Genomic DNA, 18,730 nt, shown 5'->3' on the forward strand with positions numbered 1-18,730 from the left:
AAATAATCGGTGGTTTGTCTACAGATAATAAAACATAAAAGACCAAAGATTATTGCTATTGTTTAAACCTATCCGATTTTCACAAGAGGGGTGAATAGCTGGTTTTAGGCCCAATCAATCTAACAAATAGGAGTGTCAGTCACTATGGTAACCATATCAAGTCACTGACCTCCAGCCCATCAGTGTAGTCCTGCTTCCTGCCATGTGAGCTTGAGGCCAGCCAACTTACAAAACCGTCTGATGGCTACTTGGACTCAGGTCAGTGGTATAGACCACAAAGGTGTTACACACAGAGGGACAGGAAATAGTCTGACCCACATCTTAGGGCTGCCTGGAAAAGGCAGCAGAAACCAAAGAGGAAAGACAAGAAGCAAATGGTGGGTTGCAAATCTAATAGTCGGGTTGAGGTAACAGCACAGTCGGGATTGCGGGGTTAACCCTGTGCACTCGGACAGCAGGCAGAAGCCTCCCAGAAGCTGCTGGGACACCACTTCCTGCCTGGAGATCTCGGTGCATTTGCACGTGTGCCCATAGTAACACCAGCCCCTGAGCTCCCTGCAGCACTGTTCGCAGGTGCTTTCCCTCCAGGGATTTCCTCTGATCCCCTCCCACCTCAGTCAGCATAGGCAGGCGGGCAGGCATTGTTATCTCCTATTTTATAACTGAAAGGAAGCTCCTTTATCCAAAATCACACAGCTGTCCAAGCCTAAAGTTACTTTCACCTGAAATATCCCAAAAAAGTGTCAGAAGCTGGATATTTTGAATTATTTCCCATTCGAATTTTCAGATAATTGTGCCAACCCGCTCCATGTGCATGTTACAGAGGCGTTTGCAGTTGAATGGTTAACCAGTTGAGGGTTACAGACAGGATTCTGAATCGTTTGACGATGGGCAGGCCCTTCTGGGCCCTCAGCCATTGAAAGAGACTTTCTGTTCATTTCTCTAACAGCTGGTGACCCTGTTGCAGATGTGGGTTGTCCCTTTGTATTTCACAATAAAACTTTACTGGTGGCGGTTTCTGTCCATGTGGGGAATGTTCTCAGTTATCACCAGTTACATCCTCTTCAGAGCTACGCGAAAGCCCCTCTCTGGGAGAACACCCCGGTAGGTATTCTACTTGTTTCTTCTCCGCCATACCCTTTATTGTAAACACTAAAAAGTATATTTAATTTCCATTTTCCTGGAAGGGGGGGGGGATGTTATGCTTTTTTTTTTTCTCTTCAGTAACTAAACTGTTTGGAGATTAGCCATACCACTCTCAGCTCACATTCATTATTTAATGGTGAGTCAGACATGCCTGTAAAATTTATTACTTTAGCTATTAAGTAGTGAAGGCCAGGAGAAAGAGAAGTGAAACTGTTAAGTTTTCCAGAGCACTATTTGCATGTTTATTTTTAACTCAGCATTTTGTTTATTCCACTATAAGTTGTCATGCACATTTTATAACAGAGCAAGAGTTAGAAGTCCGTATTTTTAATAACTCTGCATGGGGTTTATATCATAAGAAATTATTTATCACTCTTGTAACAAATGAGGCTTTAATGACCACTGTCAACCTCTGGACATTTATATAATTTCATCACATTATTCACATCTTTCCAAAGTGCTTATAATGTGCCCACAAGCTTGCTCTCCCTCTCCTTATTCTTTAGATAAGATCTGAACCCAATTCCAGCTAAAACTGAAATAGGAGAAAGAGAAAATAAGTAAAGAGTTTAACGGTAATAAGACAATGCCAAATGTTGATCTTTGTTGGAAAATAAGTCATAAATGCCGGTAAAATATTTTTATGATTATTTAGCCATTCAGATGTTTGTGTTTAATCCTCTAAAAAAGTGGGAGAGACAAAATCAGCTTCTCCTCTAGTATGGAGAAGGAAAAATATGCAGTAAGAGGAATTAGATCAATACATGTAATGATAAAGACTGAAATTCAAATAAATGAATTTAGGCTTCTGAGTACTTACACTGAATCCCGTGTTGGGAAGTGCTCGGGTGGTGTTAGGAGACCTTCTATGCTGGCCAGTCTAAGGTCTTACCCTTTGTAAGGACCTGGTTCTCTCATCAGCAAATGGACAGCTGGGCCCCTTCCTTCCTACAGAATGTTGTCAGTTATTTAAGACTTGCGATGTGATCTAAGTTTGAAATGTACTTCTTTTCCTCCCCTGGATATAGTCTATATTGCATTTCAATGAAAGCAGTTCTCTTTTCCAATGCATCATGCATTCCCCTGGTGAAACGCAGTCCTGTGCACATCAGCTCATTCAACTCCCAACTTCACTCCAGGAAATACCCAAGAGCTGCCTTGGACCCCCATGGCTCCTACAGCTCAGATGGCCGGGGTCCCACGCCCTCTGCTTCTTGTGCCCACAGTGCATCCCTGTCCGCTTCTTCCTGCCCCCGGAGCTCTGAGCCCTGCAATAGTCTGAGGGCCAAGCCACTCCACTCTCATGTTAAGCAGACCCAGCTGCCGCTTGGAGAGAAACAATGGAAGAGGCTAATTAGGCCCCTTCTCTTTCAGAAAAGCAGTCAGGATAAAGAAACTCATTGAGTAGAGGTAGTGGGCCTAAGGATCTTCATGGATCTTTGCTTAGTCACCACATTATAGCAAATGTGCATGGTGCGGAAGGCAGACCCCAGAGGAGTGGTCTCCGGCGCCAACGCAGTTTAAAAACTGGCTGTTCCTCCCCGAGAGCACACCAAGCCCCGGCTGCGGGGCAGAGTCCCAGATGAGGAGAAGTGGGTTTCGTCTCCACTGTGGTCGGGTTGTCTGTCAAGCAATGTTCAGGCTCAAAAAGAGGCCACAAAGAGGTTGGCCTGATCCCATTAAGTGTTTTTGTGGGCACTGCTCTGAAGCCCTACCCCAGTTTCCGTCCTGGCTTATCTGTAATCAAATTAACAAGGAGGTCCTGGACTCTGGGAACCTGTACCCCTAAAAGGAGGAAAATTTAGGGGGTGATATTTGGAAAAAGCTAATACATCCTAACAATAATATGACACATTAAGCATTTAATGTGCCAAGTCTTTGAAACATTAATACATTATCTCACACAACCTTCAGAACGATTTTAGGAGCTGGTGTCATCACCTTCCCTTTATAAGTGAGCATTCATAGGAAGATATGCAGAGTAGGGTGGCCAGGGTCCCCCAGGTAGTAAGTGGCAGAGCCCAGAAACAACCCAAAGACGGCCGGAATGCCAAGCCCCTGCTCCCAACAGCAGGCTGTGGCTTAATTACATCAACAAACTGCTTTGCACAGAGACACCCTATATTTACAGAAGTTAAGAACACCTGTGGTGCTGGCACCACCTTGAGAGGGGCCCTTCAGGTAGAGCAGCGGTTCTCAACCTGTGGGTCGCGACCCCTTTGGTGGTCGAACGACCCTTTCACAGGGGTCGCCTAAGACCATCCTGCATGTCAGATATTTACATTACGATTCATAACAGTAGCAACATTACAGTTATGAAGTAGCAACGAACATAATTTTATGGTTGGGTCACAACATGAGGAACTGTATTTAAAGGGCCAGAAGGTTGAGAACCACTGAGGTAGAGAGAGGATGTATGGAGTTCAAGGAGCCCCACTCTGGTGCAACCTGGTGTTTTGGGGTGAAGAGGGAGCTCCTCTCGAGGTTGGCTACTTTTCCCATCATCACCCCTTTAGCAACACCAACTTCCACCTTGATCTGGCTGCACTAAGCAAAGATTCAAACTGTTCAGCACTGGCAAAGCAAAAGGACCAACCCAGCCATGGGCAAACTACGGCCCGCGGGCCGGATTCGGCCCGTTTGAAATGAATAAAACTAAAAAAATAAAAGACCGTACCCTTTTATGTAATGATGTTTACTTTGAATTTATTTTTATTTTTTTAATATATTTTATTGGTTTTTTTACAGAGAGGAAGGGAGAGAGATAGTTAGAAACATCGATCAGCTGCCTCCTGCACAACTCCTACTGGGGATATGCCCACAACCCAGGTACATGCCCTTGACCGGAATCGAACCTGGGACCTTTCAGTCCGCAGGCTGACGCTCTATCCACTGAGCCAAACCGGTTTCGGCTACTTTGAATTTATATTAGTTCACACAAACACTCCATCCATGCTTTTGTTCCGGCCCTCCGGTCCAGTTTAAGAACACATTGTGGCCCTCGAGTCAAAAAGTTTGCCCACCCCTGGACCAACCCCACGGCCCAGGGAGTCGCTCTGGCCCCAAAGCCGCTCTGGCCCCCATAGTGATGACACAGCCTCACGGTGACTGGAATCACCTCCTGCAAGTTTCCCGCTCCTCCTTGTAACTCCGAATTGCTGAGGCCTCCCTCAGGCAGGATTATATCTGGAGGAGGAGGCGTGCTACACCCCCCCCCCCGCCCCCACTTCTCGACTGCCCTTGTATGTGAGTTGCTTGAAATGAGGAAAGCATTTCACCATAGAAATTAATGTAAACGACAATTCATTTCTCCGGTTAGCCCACAACCCCACTTAAACATGTTTCAGAAAGTCCCTTCTGACTGGAACTCAGTGAAGTGGGGTACCTTGTAAAATAACATCAAAACATTACATAAAACCCACTGGCATGGCTCAGTGGTTGAGCATCAACCTATGAACCAGGAGGTCACGGTTTGATTCCCAGTCAGGGTTGCAGGCTCGATCCCTAGTGTGGGGCGTGCAGGAGGCCGCTGATCAATGATTCTCTCTCATCATTGATATTTCCATCTCTCCCTCTCTGAAATCAATATATATATATTTCAAATCCACTACATCAGTAATATCACAGAACTAAAGCATCTGATGCAATGGCTCCAACAGGAAGGAAGCCAGGGGAGGTGGGAGAGCTGAGGACAGGGCTCCCCGGCTTGGAGGTGAGAGGGTGGGGTCAGGTTTCTGGAGTGAGACTCTGAATGAAGTCTGGTGTAGAAGGCAGGAGAGGGGCTTCAGGAGGATGAGGAAAGAAAGGAACGAGAGGCAAGCAGGGCCTCCAGCCATTGCTCGCCCTTGAGAGCATCAGTCCGGCCACCCCCTATTGTCTCTGGGCACCAAAGGTAGCCTCCCAGCTAGGGGCTCCTCCTTCCACCACCTCTTCCTGTCTCGGGGCTGGAGTAGGGGGGCTTGTGCTGTGGCGCGCCAGGAATGGCACTGGGCGCCAGCCTCCTCCCACATCCTCCCAGGCAGGAGGCAGCCGTGTGGCCCACTGCATAGCTTTTTCTAAGGGTTTTACTGCCAGGGGTGAGGGGAACGAACAGGGTACAGGGCTCCCTTCTCGATCATCTCTACTCCACCCTCCATCCCCATCCTCTCACTTCCCCACCGAGGCCCTGTGGGAAGAAGGAAAGGCCTTAAGAGAGGTCATGGTCAGGGCATCCAAGGAGCAGAAAAAAACGAGGCTGGAGCACTCTTGCAAGTTCATCCCAGGGCTAGGGGAGGGGCTCTTTGATGGAAATGAGGTGGGATGAGGGCTGAGGTTGTTTGCTCTGGGGCAGGGGGCAGCAGGAGGAGCAGGAGGAAGAGTAACTCCGGGAGGAGGTGCTGTCTCCTCTTGACTTCTCCCAACTTTGCTTGTCCCTCCAAGGTACTCCTGCCACAAGCACTCTAAGCTAACTAGCCCTGGAGCCAAATGGGGAAAGGAGGGAAGGAGGAGGCAGGGTCCCAGGTAGAGTAACCATCCCTGGAGGGCATTTTCACTTGAGGAAGATGGGTAAATCAAAATGAATTTATATATGCATATACATAGAAACACATGTACATGGTGGCTGATATAATATACTTAAGTTCTTTGTATTACATAATAAATAAAATTTTAGAAACTCAAAACTGGCTTACGACAATGTTTGGAAAAGATGGAACACTTTATCCTATATCATGCTCTGTGTTTTGCTCCATTTTTCACTCCACAGATTGGTCTACAAATGGTTTCTTCTCATCTATAAACTCAGCTACATATTTGGTGTTGTGGGTTATTTGGCTATCATATTTTCATTGAGTGGACTTCATTTATTTTTCAAGTAAGTATCTCCCATGAAGACATGAGTATCTCCAAGCACTTGCTTGGAACATTCATCTGGTCAAGTTCTCTGTATCTATATCTTGTTTATTTGCCTTTTTTAAAAAAACACCCCTCCTTACTCCACCTAGAAAAGAACATTCCAAAGGAAGTTATACAGCTTAATGATCCATGCAAATTATTGAGAAGATACCAATGCATGTAACAACTTTTATGACAAATGAATATTTTTCACTATCTTCTTATTGATTGATTTTATATCCTCACCCAAAGAGTGAGGATATTTTTCCATTTGATTTTAAATAAAGTGGAAGGGATGGAGATGGGAAAAGGGAGGGAGGGAGGGAGGAGGGAGGGAGAGAGAGAGAGAGAGAGAGAGAGAGAGAGAGAGAGAGAATAAAACATTGATGTAGAAGAGACACATTGATTGGTTGCCTGGAACCTGCAACCCTGTTATGTGCCGGTGACTGGGAATTGAACCCAAGATCCTTCAATCCAAGGACCAATGCTCTACCCACTTAACAACACTGGCCAGGGTTCCAATCTATATTTTCATTGGACGGTACAGCTCTGGAATTTTGTTTCTAGTACCCATGAAATCCCTTTTGCTGGGGACAGTTGGAAAAGGGGAAAAGTGAGTGCTTAGACATTGAAAGGGAAGTAATGAGATAACAGAGCAAGAAAATCTTGGGGGAAATAAAGGAATCAGGATCATTGTATCTATGACTCAGACCAAGTTCCCATTAGGGAGAGGGTGGCTGAGATGTGCTGTGGAGAAGGCCCTCGCCGAGGAGCTGAGGCTGTGTCATCAACCTGTGTTCAGGAAAGGGCGTTTCAGTCACACCACATAGCTATGGACACCAGCTCACACAGAAACTCGCCAGATGCCTCTCACATCAAAGTTACTCTGTGGCCATAATAGAAATTGAAAGGCAGAGATTAGCAACCCTTAACTCATAAAATAAGGAGGCAATGGGAGAGAGCGCCAGCCCTGGTGGAAGGGACTCTTCCTATGGCAACAGCACAATCCGATTTCATAAGCACTTCGTGAAGCTGTCGGAACAGGAGCTCCTACCACTTTCTAGCTGGAAAGGGATAGAAAGTAAATGTACAGATCTGTTATTGCTAGTTTAAGATAGAGAAAGACACTGATTTCTTTCTTTAGCGTACTGTCTTTGAGTGAATGCAAAAATACTTAAAGGGCTTTTCTTAAGTCACTTGAAACTATGTTGTCCCAAGGCTATATTATCTCATAAGATTTTAAGATCCTTAACCATGACTTCTCCTGCAATGAGGAATAGCAAGCCCTTAACCTTTCAGGTTGGGAAGGACTTATTTTTTCCCTCTGAAGTGTTGATTATCATTTCACTGAGATCCTCTTCCGTGGAGCCATGAGTTTGTTACTATACTTTTTATCAACACCTGCTCCCTTGGACTTGGAGGGAAGATCATCTTCACTCCTCCCACACTCCTAGTTGTAAAGTTACCCAGGCAAATACTATGCAGCAGTAAAACAGAAGGATCTCTTACCCTTTGAGACAGCATGGGGGTACCTAGAGAGTATTATGCTAAATGAAATAAACTAGTCAGAGAAAGACTGGTATCACATGATTTCACTTTATATGTGAAATATTAAGAACAAAATAAACTGATGAACAGAATAGATCCAGAGACATAAAAGCATGGAACATACTGTCGAATCTCAGAGGGAAGGCGGGGGAGGGGAGCGGGAGGGGGGGTAGGAAGAGATTAACCAAAGAGCTTGTATACATACATGCATAACTCATGGACACAGACTATAGTGTAGTGAGGGCCTGGGGTGGAGGTGAGGGGGCTACAAGGGGTAAATAAAGCATATATACATATATATACTAGAGGCCCAGTGCACAAAATTTGTGCACTCGGGTGGGGTCCCTCCGCCTGGCCTGTGCCTCTCACAGTCCGGGAACCTTTGGGGGATGTCTGACTGATGGCTTAGGCCTGCTCCCCGGGGAGCAGGCCTAAGCCGTTAGTCAGACATTCTTAGCGCTGCCTCGGAGGCGGGAGAGGCTCTCCCTCCACTGCCACTGGGCTGGCCAGCAGTGAGCCCAGTTCAGGGCTACTGGCTGAGCAGTGCTCCCCCTGTGGGAGCACACTGACCACCAGGGGGCAACTCCTGCGTTGAGTGTCTACCCCCTGGTGGTCAGTGTACGTCATAGCGACCAGTTGTTCCGCCATTGGTGGATTTGCATATTAGCTTTTTATTATATAAGATACACACACACACACACACACACACACACACACATACACATATACTAGAGGCCCAGTGCATGAAATTTGTGCACTGGGGTGCGGAGTTGTCCCTCAGCCCAGCCTGCACCCTCTCCAGTCTGGGACTGCTGGCTCCCAACCGCTCACCTGATTGCCAGCCTGCCTGATTGCCCCTAACCACTTCTGCCTGCCAGTCTGATCACCCCCTTACCACTCCCCTGCCAGCCTGATCGACGCCTAACTGCTCCCCTGCTGGCCTGATTGCCCCCAACTGCCCTCCTCTGCCAGCCCGGTTGCTCCTAACTGCCCTCCCCTGCTGGCCCAGTCACCCCCAACTGCCCTCCCCTGCACGCCTGATCGTGCACAGCTGCCCTCCCCTGCTGGCCATCTTGTGGCTGTGGGCGCTGCCATCTTTGAGGGCGTGGCAGTCAATTAGCATATTCCCTCCTTATTGGCTGTGTGCACTGCCATCTTTTAGGGCAGGGCAGTAGATTAGCATATTCCCTCTTTATTAGATAGGATATATATACATACATACCCAGGCAAATCTTAAAAGGATGAAGCTGTCACCTGTGTTGGAATTCCCAAGTCACATCACCAAAGATCTGTGATAGTCAACGAACTCTACATTTCCATCTCAGATTAACAGAGCCAAAAACACCCAGAAGAAGGTTCCTGAGACAGACTGCTCAACTCCTCTCCACTGCCTTCCCGATTCCATCAGACCCGCCCAGCCCCACTGCTAATATTGAGACTGTTGATAGATATAACAAAACAAATAGCAATGATTAAGATTTAGATATTAAATTAGAGACTAATATTTTACTTTTTTTTAAAAAAAAAGATCTTTCTCTTTAAAAAGAAAGGGGGTTCTAATAGAGAACCCTATTGTATTTGAAATATAATCCAACTTGCAAAAAAAATTTTGATTAATACCTGACAACTATGGCATAGTTGCAAAAGGCCTCAAAACTTGAGGTTGATTCTTGACTCTATCTCAAATATTTTCAGGTCAGATCAAGTATTTGAAAGTATTCTGTAAAGTCTGAGATCTAAAGCTGGGATTCTCAACCCTAGCTGTGTAATAGTTGTTATCTACGTAGCTCCTAAAAAGCATTGCTGTGCAGACCCCACCCAAGGCCACTTAAATTAGAACCCTTTAAGAGGGCTCACATATCAGTCTAGTTTTAAATCTCCCCAGGTGATCCTAATCTATATTTAGGGCTGAAAACTATTGCTCTGTTAAAGAGGTTTGGAATGTTACCTGCCCAATGGGATGCCTGGGGTCCAGAGGGCTTCCAAAATTATTGCTGCACAGGCCTCATCCCCAGAAAGTGTGATGTAATTGCTGCCCAGGTTCTTACATGCTCGGCCCAGCTTGAGAACCATTGGTTAGAATCAGCGTGTCTAAGGACTGCGATCTTAAGAAACATTTAAAGACTCTCAAGAATTACTTTCTCCACTTAGCACTGAGTGGTAAAACTTCAGGGAAATTTAGAGAATTTAAAATTTTTTCATTAACAAAAAGGCAAACTGCACCAATCAATGAAAAAAAAAAAAATACCGCCAAGTTTCTATTAGCTACTGTGGCAGGAAATATTCTCCTAGCTGAGCACCCCCACTGCCCCCCAAATGCCACATTCTTATTTTCTTGTCCTGTTGTTTTCAATAGAATCAAGGCTAGAGATGCCATGGATTTTGGCATTGTGTCTCTTTTCTATGGCCTCTACTATGGCATCATGGGGAGAGACTTTGCAGAGATCTGCTCGGATCGCATGGCTTCTACTATAGGGGTAAGTGTTGCTTTTATGATTTGTAACCACTTATGGTACATGGAGAAACGGTCTCATCTGACACCATATTTGCATCCATTTTCAGAAATCAATAAATCTTTCTTGGTTCTCTCAGCCCAATTGCTCCTTGGATTCTCCTTGCACCAAAATTGTCTCTGCTAATTAATTAGAAAATACATTTCTCATCGATATAAAGTGGTTAGGAAATAAGGCATCTTTTAAAATATACCAATTATTTGGAAGTAACCATATCTAGCATACTCCAATTGCCATCATTTAAAAGATTAAAAATTCAACAATACCAAAAACCCATTATTTCTGCCTACTACAAATAAAAGTCATATCTGATGCAACTACAACACTTTAGAATCAACCAGTGCCTCAGGGTAATACTCATCATAAAGATCAGTTATTATTGTATAGCATTTGAAGAAGTAAACAATATAAAAAGTGTGTTAAATGTAATTCTGACTATATATTGCTCCCTGGAATTCTTAAAAAACCCCTAATAGTTTAACTCTCTTAAAAATAAAACTCAGAATGAACATACTTGCTGGTTGGATGGATTTCAGAGTCAGATAGTAGGAGCATTTGTCTGTGCCTGACACATGCACATCTCTTAAACATAAACCAAAGCCTGCAGGGCTGACCCAGTGGTTTCAGGAATTCTCAGCCATGTCTCTTGGTACACAGCCAGATCTGAAATGGAAAATCTAGTGTGAGGGCAAGAATGAACTTCTAAACTGTTCTCTCCCCCCATTTATGGGGCAGACTAAGTGGACGTTATCTTGATTTCTTTCCCACCCATCTTCATAGGCTCTATCTTACCCTTTTTCTTGAGCTTGGAATCCAACTTCTGTGGTGAAATACTGGAACAAGATTACCTTTTGGAATTCCTCTGCCATGGGTCATCTGTGGGCCAACTGCCTTTCTTATAAGGTTTAAAGTCAACAAAGGAGGAAGTATTTTCACTCCCAGTTCCTCCAACAAAAACCAGAAACCATACCCCTTTAAAAATACCCAGGGCCTCTTGTGCTTGCTGATGGGCAGGAGAGGAAGAGAAGAGTTGTATGCCCCTCTTGTCCAGTGGATCAGGAAGAAGAGATTTAACCTAGCAAGGCAACCAAGTCTTGAAGCACCAACTTTCTGGAGACTTCTCACCTGATCACACCCATCCTCTGTCATCTTCACTTCAGGTCACCAAATACGTAAACGCACTGCCTCAAGCCATTGGGATAGCCCCCAGTGACTTGAATTGATGGTGTGTGCATGTGTGTGTCTCTGTGTGTGTGTTTACAGGCACTACAATTACATGAGGATTAAAAAATATAGAGATGCCTGGATTTACTCCAGAGTTGTGAGCTTAAAAGCTTCCTGTGTGATTCTGAGCTACATCCCTGAATAGAAACTGTTCCTCTTGAAGGATTCCTCTGTCAGAAGATTAGAGTGGAGATTATATTTAGGCAATGTACTTTGGGTCTATTTGGGGTTCCGTGAGATTTTGTCTGGAAATCTCACACCGACTAGCATCGTTCCCATGGGAAAAAGTGTTTCAAGTTCTAAACCAACGAGGAAGCAGTAAAGACTCCCTGTCCCAAAGCCTGGCAGTGTCTTCCCTGTGTTCAGAGAATGGCCTGTGCTCTCCTGTTCAACAACGCTCTGTGCATTCCTCCCAACAGTTCTACAGCGACAGTGGGATGCCCACAAGGAGCTTGTCAGACAGCACCTGTGCCATCTGTGGACAAAAAATCATTGTGGAGCTCGAAGAAGAAGGGCTCATTGAAAACACTTACCAGCTTTCCTGCAATCACGTGTATCCTTTTCATTGAAAACCATTTGGTCTTCGTGAAGCAATACTGGGAGGCAAATTTCAAATAATCTGTGTTGGGTAAGGGAGATGGCAAGTCAGGTAAGACTGTCTCCTCACCTATTCTCTTTCCTCTCCTCCTCCTATCCCCATCTCCCCTGCTTTGCTTAGTTCCCAGGCCTTTATCCTTCTGCCCATCTTTCTTCTTGAGACTTTCTGATCATCCCTGCTGAATAATGAACGGCTAATTTAAGGGGAACCTTCTGCTCCAGTAAGCTCCTTTTGAAAAAGGAATCTTAGTGCCACAGGGACAGAAAGGCTCAGCATCTGTACAGGATGCTGGCTGGACTGTTGGTGAAGCCATAGTGAACAGATAGCCAAGAAGGACCAGGGAAAGAAGGGGGTGAAGGGGTGAGGAAAAGAGTGAAGTTTTCGGCGCAGGGAGGAACTCGGGACTATGTGTCTGAATCTCACAGGACCAAGAACGACAAGGTGTGTTTTGCTTTGTCATCCTAGGAAACTGCTTGTGTCACCGGTGGTAATGGGTGCAGGCAAATATCAGCTTTGGTCCTGCAAAGAGGATAATGCCACAGACAGCAGGACACTGTAGGTTACAAAAGGAGTAACCAAAATGTTAGCACCTAGTTCTTGGACCATTTGGCTCCTCTACCTATGTGTTCTGCCCAGAACAGCCATCTACTGGCTGAAGGGTCTTGGATGTTAGGGACCAGTCAAGCCCAGGCCTGGAGACCAGCATTCTCTGGGAACTCCAGCAACTACTGAGGAGAACCTCAATATGTGGAAAGACAGCTGAGATCAAAAGCCCTGAGTGAGGCAGCCTGTGCTGCCTAAGCAGGTGTCTCTGGATAGCAAAGTTGTGCTGGCCAACAACCAGTATTTTAACTCTTTTCTAAGTACATAATACTTTATAGTGTAATATCAATTTTACAATACTACGATACACTCAGTTCAAAGCTCTGGCATTATGAGGCGGTTAAACCATCTGCCTCTTGCCTGCAAAGCCCACCTACTCAGTCAGTAAGACCCTAGATGTGCAGCGCTTATGACTCAATTCTCTTTAATCTGGAGAGATTACACTTATACAATCCTGAGAGTAAAACACTGGATCAGATGCATTTGAAATGTAATAGGAACCTTTGTTTCAACATTTAAGCCTTAACATGTTAAGGTAAGAAACAAAGATATCCCATATGGATTTCGATGTTGGTTTTTCAGTGGGATACCATTCCCAAAAAACTATCATTTTTAATAGAAATTTTCCAAGTCTGGCTCTAGTTTTAAATATGCCTTACTTTTCAAATGTTGGAACAGAGCCCCTGCTGCCTTTTGCAAGTGGAAATATTTTCTCTCTCCACCTTTAAAAGCCCTTGGGAATCATTGTACATGTGTGCATATTTAATCCAAAATGCAGTTATCTTTAAATTTGCTTTGCAGGGAGTGTTATTAATGGCCCATTTTAGCATGAGTCATATTAGCCAGAAGCAGGCAAACATGAGTCCTACTAACAAGGCAGGGGCAGAGATCTGGGTCTTGCTCTGGAGCAAAGAAGTGTGGAGATTCTGGAGATGAAAGAGGATATTAAAGAAGAGGTGGACTTTTCAATGCTGGCTCCAGCCCTTTCAAATAAAGGGCCAAATGGGTTTTCTTCAAATCTTTGTTATATAATACACCACTTTATCTTCACCCAAGCATGTTGCAAAAGTGACCCCAATCCCAAGAATATAAAATAGTGGAAGCTCTTAGTTGCACACAGATCTAATATTGAAGAGTTATTTGCACGGCCTTGATTGTCTACACCTCCACGACCCTCCATTTGTCAGGGCAGGGCCTTCTCTATCATTGCTGTCACACGGATGTGTGGTAGGCCAGGCAGTAAATCATGAGATCTTGATCTAGAAAGCCACCTTAAGATCAATGACCATAGAAATAAATGAATCAATAGGATGGGTCTCATTGTAGGTCATCATCCTACTCAAATCAACAATGTTGTGGCACCTGGGAAAATGTATTTGCAAAGGCAATTTGGCTTTGAGCGTTTCATTCAAATATTCATGCAATACATAGGCACTTAGGCTCTGTCTAAGGTGCTGAGGACAGAGATGAATGAGATGTGCCATATGGTCCAGAAGAGACATGGAAGCAGACAGTCATGATACAGTGTGACACATAGTGCTGTGGGAAGCATAGGGTTCGCTCTCAACTTTGGAGGCCAAAGGCCAGACTTTCGAGATAGGGGGATGTATACAAATAAATGCCTAGATTTATATTTTATTAAAAGCAACCAGCTCCTTATCAGTAATAAAAAAGATAAGAAACGAATAGAAAGATTATAAGTTTATGACCACATAACTTAAATCCATCTAAGTGCCTAAGACAAGTCTGATCACATATAGGTAGTGAGTAATGCACAAGAGTAGAATAGTGGAATGCTATGGGAAAAGCATGAGAAAGGCACAGTAAGCTGGGTAGAGAGATAAAATGATGCATTTACATAAGATATTACCATAGAAAATCATTTTCACATTCTTAATCTAATTTAATTCTTGTGAGGATAAAGTGAGGCCAAGAAGCTTGGTAACTCCTCAGGGCCATAAGGCTACTGCAGCTCTGACTCCAAGATCAGTCCTGGGGGATCCACTGTCCTGCAGGATCGCCCTCAAAAAGTGACGCACACAATCAGGCCATGACTGACAGCCATTCTCTCACCCTCCACTCCTCCACTCTACAGATGGAATCATTTCCAGCATGACCTCACAAAGCAAACCTTGCCTTTCACATCTAGAAGCTTCCCTAACAAGATGCCCAAGCTTTCATGAATTCTGCATCCGAGGTTGGTGTATTGTTGGTAAAAAGCAGACCTGCCCTTACTGCAAAGAGAAGGTTGATTTGAAGAGGATGATCAGTAACCCGTATCCTTTTAAAACATAAGTTATGAAATGTTATCTTAAATGTTTCTGGCGATGCATTCCTCCGTCTGAACTTTCATTATCTTCATTGTAGTCACAACAGAAAACTCTCTGTTTTCCCAAAATGCCTACCTCATCAAAACCACTTACTGGTCTCTTTTCTCCCCTGTGTCTGCTACTATTCTGGTTAGAAACTGAAGTGCCAAAAGAGACATACTCTACTCTTTATATTCCATATGTTCCGGCATAAGGGCTTTAGCGGAAATGTGATGGGACATTGAAAACGATAGGTAAGTATACGGAAATACGAGAGAGAGAGAGAGAGAGAGAGAGAGAGAGAGAGAGAGAGAGAGAGAGAGAGAGAGAAAGAGAGAGACATAGCTTGGAATTTTAATTTTAAAAGCCCCAAATGTGAACTAGAGTATAGAAAAGTATTTTTAAGGTGTATCAAATTTTATTATTTCCAGAACTAAGTAGGGCTTTTCCCCCTGGGTTTTGGCTTTTTAAATTCCTTGCCATGCTCTTATTTTTTCTTAGGCTAAACCCTAGTGATAATAATATTGAAAGGAAATGAAGACCTACTGGCTTGGTCGGCTTATGGCAGCAACTAGGATTTTTAGAGATACCAGGATCCCCATCTAAATAAACCCAAATCTCATTAAGGCACAGGCAGGTAATGGCCCCATCCAGAGCTGACTGCAAACACTCAGTCCTCAGCCCACTGGTTCCAGGCCATAATACGCGTATCTCTTTCAGGGGTGAACAGGATTAAAACACATCCCGCTTTAGGCAGGAGGCATTGAGAGGTTGGTATCAACCTGCCAAATACCCTCTCTTCTCAGAGGAGACAGCCTTTCTATACTTTCTGAGTCTCAGTCCCCTAAATTGCACAGTGCTAACGCAGATACCACCCTTGTTCCCTGCCTCTCACCAACTCTAAATGCACTTTTAACAACGACTGCTGGCAGCAAACTCCCTCCCCCAATCTCTGAGGTTTGAAAACCCAAGAAAGACTTTCATGTAGGGCAGCAGGGGAGGCAGCACTGATGGGTCTTTGGGTCCTTAGAGCCTCACTATAGCAACAGCCACCAGCTGCATCCACAGGCCAGGCCTTTCTCGGTGAGTCCGTGCAACTCAAGCACAACCGAAGCTAAAGGTGTGTGATACTCCTTCCTCCTTCCTTTTCAGCCGCTCTCCCTGAATTTCCAATTCTCCTGTGAGGAGACCAAGCCCACACCGTTTGGGTGAATAACTTGTAAAACCACAGTACATAAATCTTTCTTTTAAAATTGGCCACAATGTGATCATAAATGTCACCTTAAATGATCATTGAGATAATAAGGAAGAATTGGTTTCTTTCTATAGTCTTCTGAGAATAAACTTGAATATTGTGGGTGCCCTTTTTACTGAGACTAAATAGAAGAAAAAGCTACATGTGAAAAAACCTGCCTTCATGCGAGTAACATTGCTCTCAGAGATATGCTGTATTAAGTCCCCTCAGAACAATTTATCAGATACCAGAAAAAGGTATATCTTACCTATGAACACAAGTTTTAATATACAATGAATCTCCTCTGACAAGCTGCCTATGAAAGCCCAGAGCTGTTTCGCTCAGTTATAGCAGCTCCCCTTACCCGTGGCTTCCTATGCTGTCATTCCCCTCTTCCTCTTTCTTTCAGTATTTGACCCTTGCCTTTTATTCTTGTTTTGTAGTTGGGATTGTGGTATCAACTTTTATTACTAAAAATTAGGTGTATTAGAAATAATTATGATAACCAATGCTATAAAAATCATGTATGGAGTTTTTAAATGAGCACATAGAACTATGAAAGGAAATGTCCACTCATGCTATTGCTTATATTTGCAAATGATACTTATAAATATTTCTGCTATTTGGTCATATACAGAGCAACCTCCTTAACTGAGATTTAGCTGGGAGCGCACACACATTTTATATGGACAAATCCTGGATTGGCTTCGTTATTTGGTTGCCTGGCAACCCATGGTGATAGGAATAGTTCAAGGCATTAACTACTCACTAGGGCTGGAATGATACAGGAAGCAAGGTGCTGCATGTTGAAATGTTTTCAAGTCCTTGATTCTACATTTACTATTGATAATCATTTTTTAATTTTAGAGATGATTCCGAGAGTTTAGAAAACTGAATAAAATTTGTGGGTCTACCAAAGGCAATTTGTCTATGTGGACAGAATTTAAAGAACTGAGCAACGAAATAAACCAACGAAGTACACTCTGCATCTTTCCCATTACGATTGTCTTCTGATCCACACATGTGACGCGTGTGTTACAAACACCCCCAAGGACATCCCTCCTCTGATTTGGCTGGTAATGATCTCATCTGTTGAGTGTTTCAGAGGTTTGCAAAGCACTTCTCACACAGACCATTTAGTGATAACTAATACCTTCTGCTCAATTCAGCATCTCCAGAGAAGCCGGCAGAGTTGTGAAGTAATCTGCGGTGGAAGGATAAGGCCTTTTCTACTCTTCGTGCTTGTGACCACTTGGCCACTTTGGCACCACTACACCCTCCCATAGGGACAATTACTCCTGAAACCTCTACGCTAGGTGCCACAGCCCACGCAGTGGGCCAGAGCTATGCCAGGTTTCCTGAGTCTGCCAAATGCACGCAGCCCACCCAGGGGCTGCGCTGAAGTGGAAAGAATCACTCTCAATCTTTTGTGCAACTCTGTGTACACACACACATACACACACACACAGTCACTCTGTTGCCATACTCTGCTTCTATTTTCTTCACAGCAATTATCCATACCTGCAATCATATCATAGATTTGTTTATTGTTTGTCTTTCCCTCCATGAAGGCAGAGAATTTCATCTGTTTGTTTTTTCCCTACTGTATCTCCAGCACTTGGAGCAGTGCCTCTATAAATAGGCACTCTATAAATATTTATTGAAAGAATAAGATAATCCGTTTGTCGGAGGAAACAAAATTAACAGAATAGCAAAGACCAGTCAGAAATAATTAACCCATGAATGATATGTCAGACTCCCCAAAATTAATTCATTTTAAATTACTGGTCATTTGTTAAACAGCCAACACTGTATACGTAACACCAGACATCTACTCTGTAATATTTAAAGGTATTAGATTCATAAGAAGTAGAAAAAAACACACCCACTGTCAAAAATATTGGCAATGTACTTAATGCTATGCAAAATTCCGTCATAGTTTTAACAAAGAAGCACACTAGGACTTCTACCTGTTGGGAACTGGCCTTCGTAAAATTGCCCAGTGCTTCAGTGTTAGGATTGGTTCAGCATCCAGATTACTAGAAGATTTCACTCTGATTTATTTATCTACTCAGCAAACATTTTGGCAATTCATTACTTACTACATACCAGGAATGTACAAGGGTTAAGGAGATAAAACAAGATTCTTGATTTTATAGTCTTGATTTTATTGACAAATAAAAGAGCTCATAGTTGGATAAAATACTAACTAAAAATTAGTTTTTCTTCTGGAAAAGGAGCCTTAAATTGACCTCTGGCCCTAGCAAGTTTGGCTCAGCAAATAGAGCATCAGGCTGTGGACTGAAGTGTCCCAGGTTTGATTCCAGTCAACATGCCTGGGTTGTGGCCTCGATCCCCAGTAGGGGGCATGGAGGAGGCAGCCTATCAATGATTCTCTCTCATTGATGTTTCTATCTCTTTCTCCCTCTCCCTTCCTTTCTGAAATCAATAAAAATATATTTTTAAATATAAATAAAATAAATTGACCTCTGATGTATTTGCCACTTATCTTCAGTGGATGGGTACATAAGGGTAGCTTTTAGAACAATTTAGAACCCTGGGCAGGTAAGCCAGTATGAATTTGCTTGGAATTCTGAATGAGTCTCAGAGTTAAGAAATATGTTAGATAATAGCTAAACAATCTCAGGGAAAAAATAAAGTGCTATTTTTTTATGCAGTTTAA

At 43.7% G+C, this 18,730-nt stretch overlaps 1 protein-coding gene across 1 annotated transcript in view; it reads left to right on the forward strand.

Annotated features, from left to right (window-relative positions):
• RNF175 (ring finger protein 175) overlaps nt 1-18,730 on the forward strand; it is a 37,120-nt gene that overhangs the window by 12,646 nt on the left and 5,744 nt on the right. The window contains exons 4-9 of the mRNA XM_081091632.1: nt 950-1,104; nt 5,891-5,998; nt 9,923-10,043; nt 11,723-11,856; nt 14,679-14,780; nt 16,710-16,843. Of these exons, the coding sequence (XP_080947758.1) occupies nt 950-1,104; nt 5,891-5,998; nt 9,923-10,043; nt 11,723-11,856; nt 14,679-14,780; nt 16,710-16,830 (741 nt within the window). The 3' untranslated portion in view covers nt 16,831-16,843. The remainder of the gene's footprint in view (nt 1-949; nt 1,105-5,890; nt 5,999-9,922; nt 10,044-11,722; nt 11,857-14,678; nt 14,781-16,709; nt 16,844-18,730) is intronic.

The sequence above is a fragment of the Myotis nattereri genome, assembly GCF_964212035.1.
Source record: "Myotis nattereri genome assembly, chromosome: 5".
Taxonomy (NCBI): domain Eukaryota; kingdom Metazoa; phylum Chordata; class Mammalia; order Chiroptera; family Vespertilionidae; genus Myotis; species Myotis nattereri.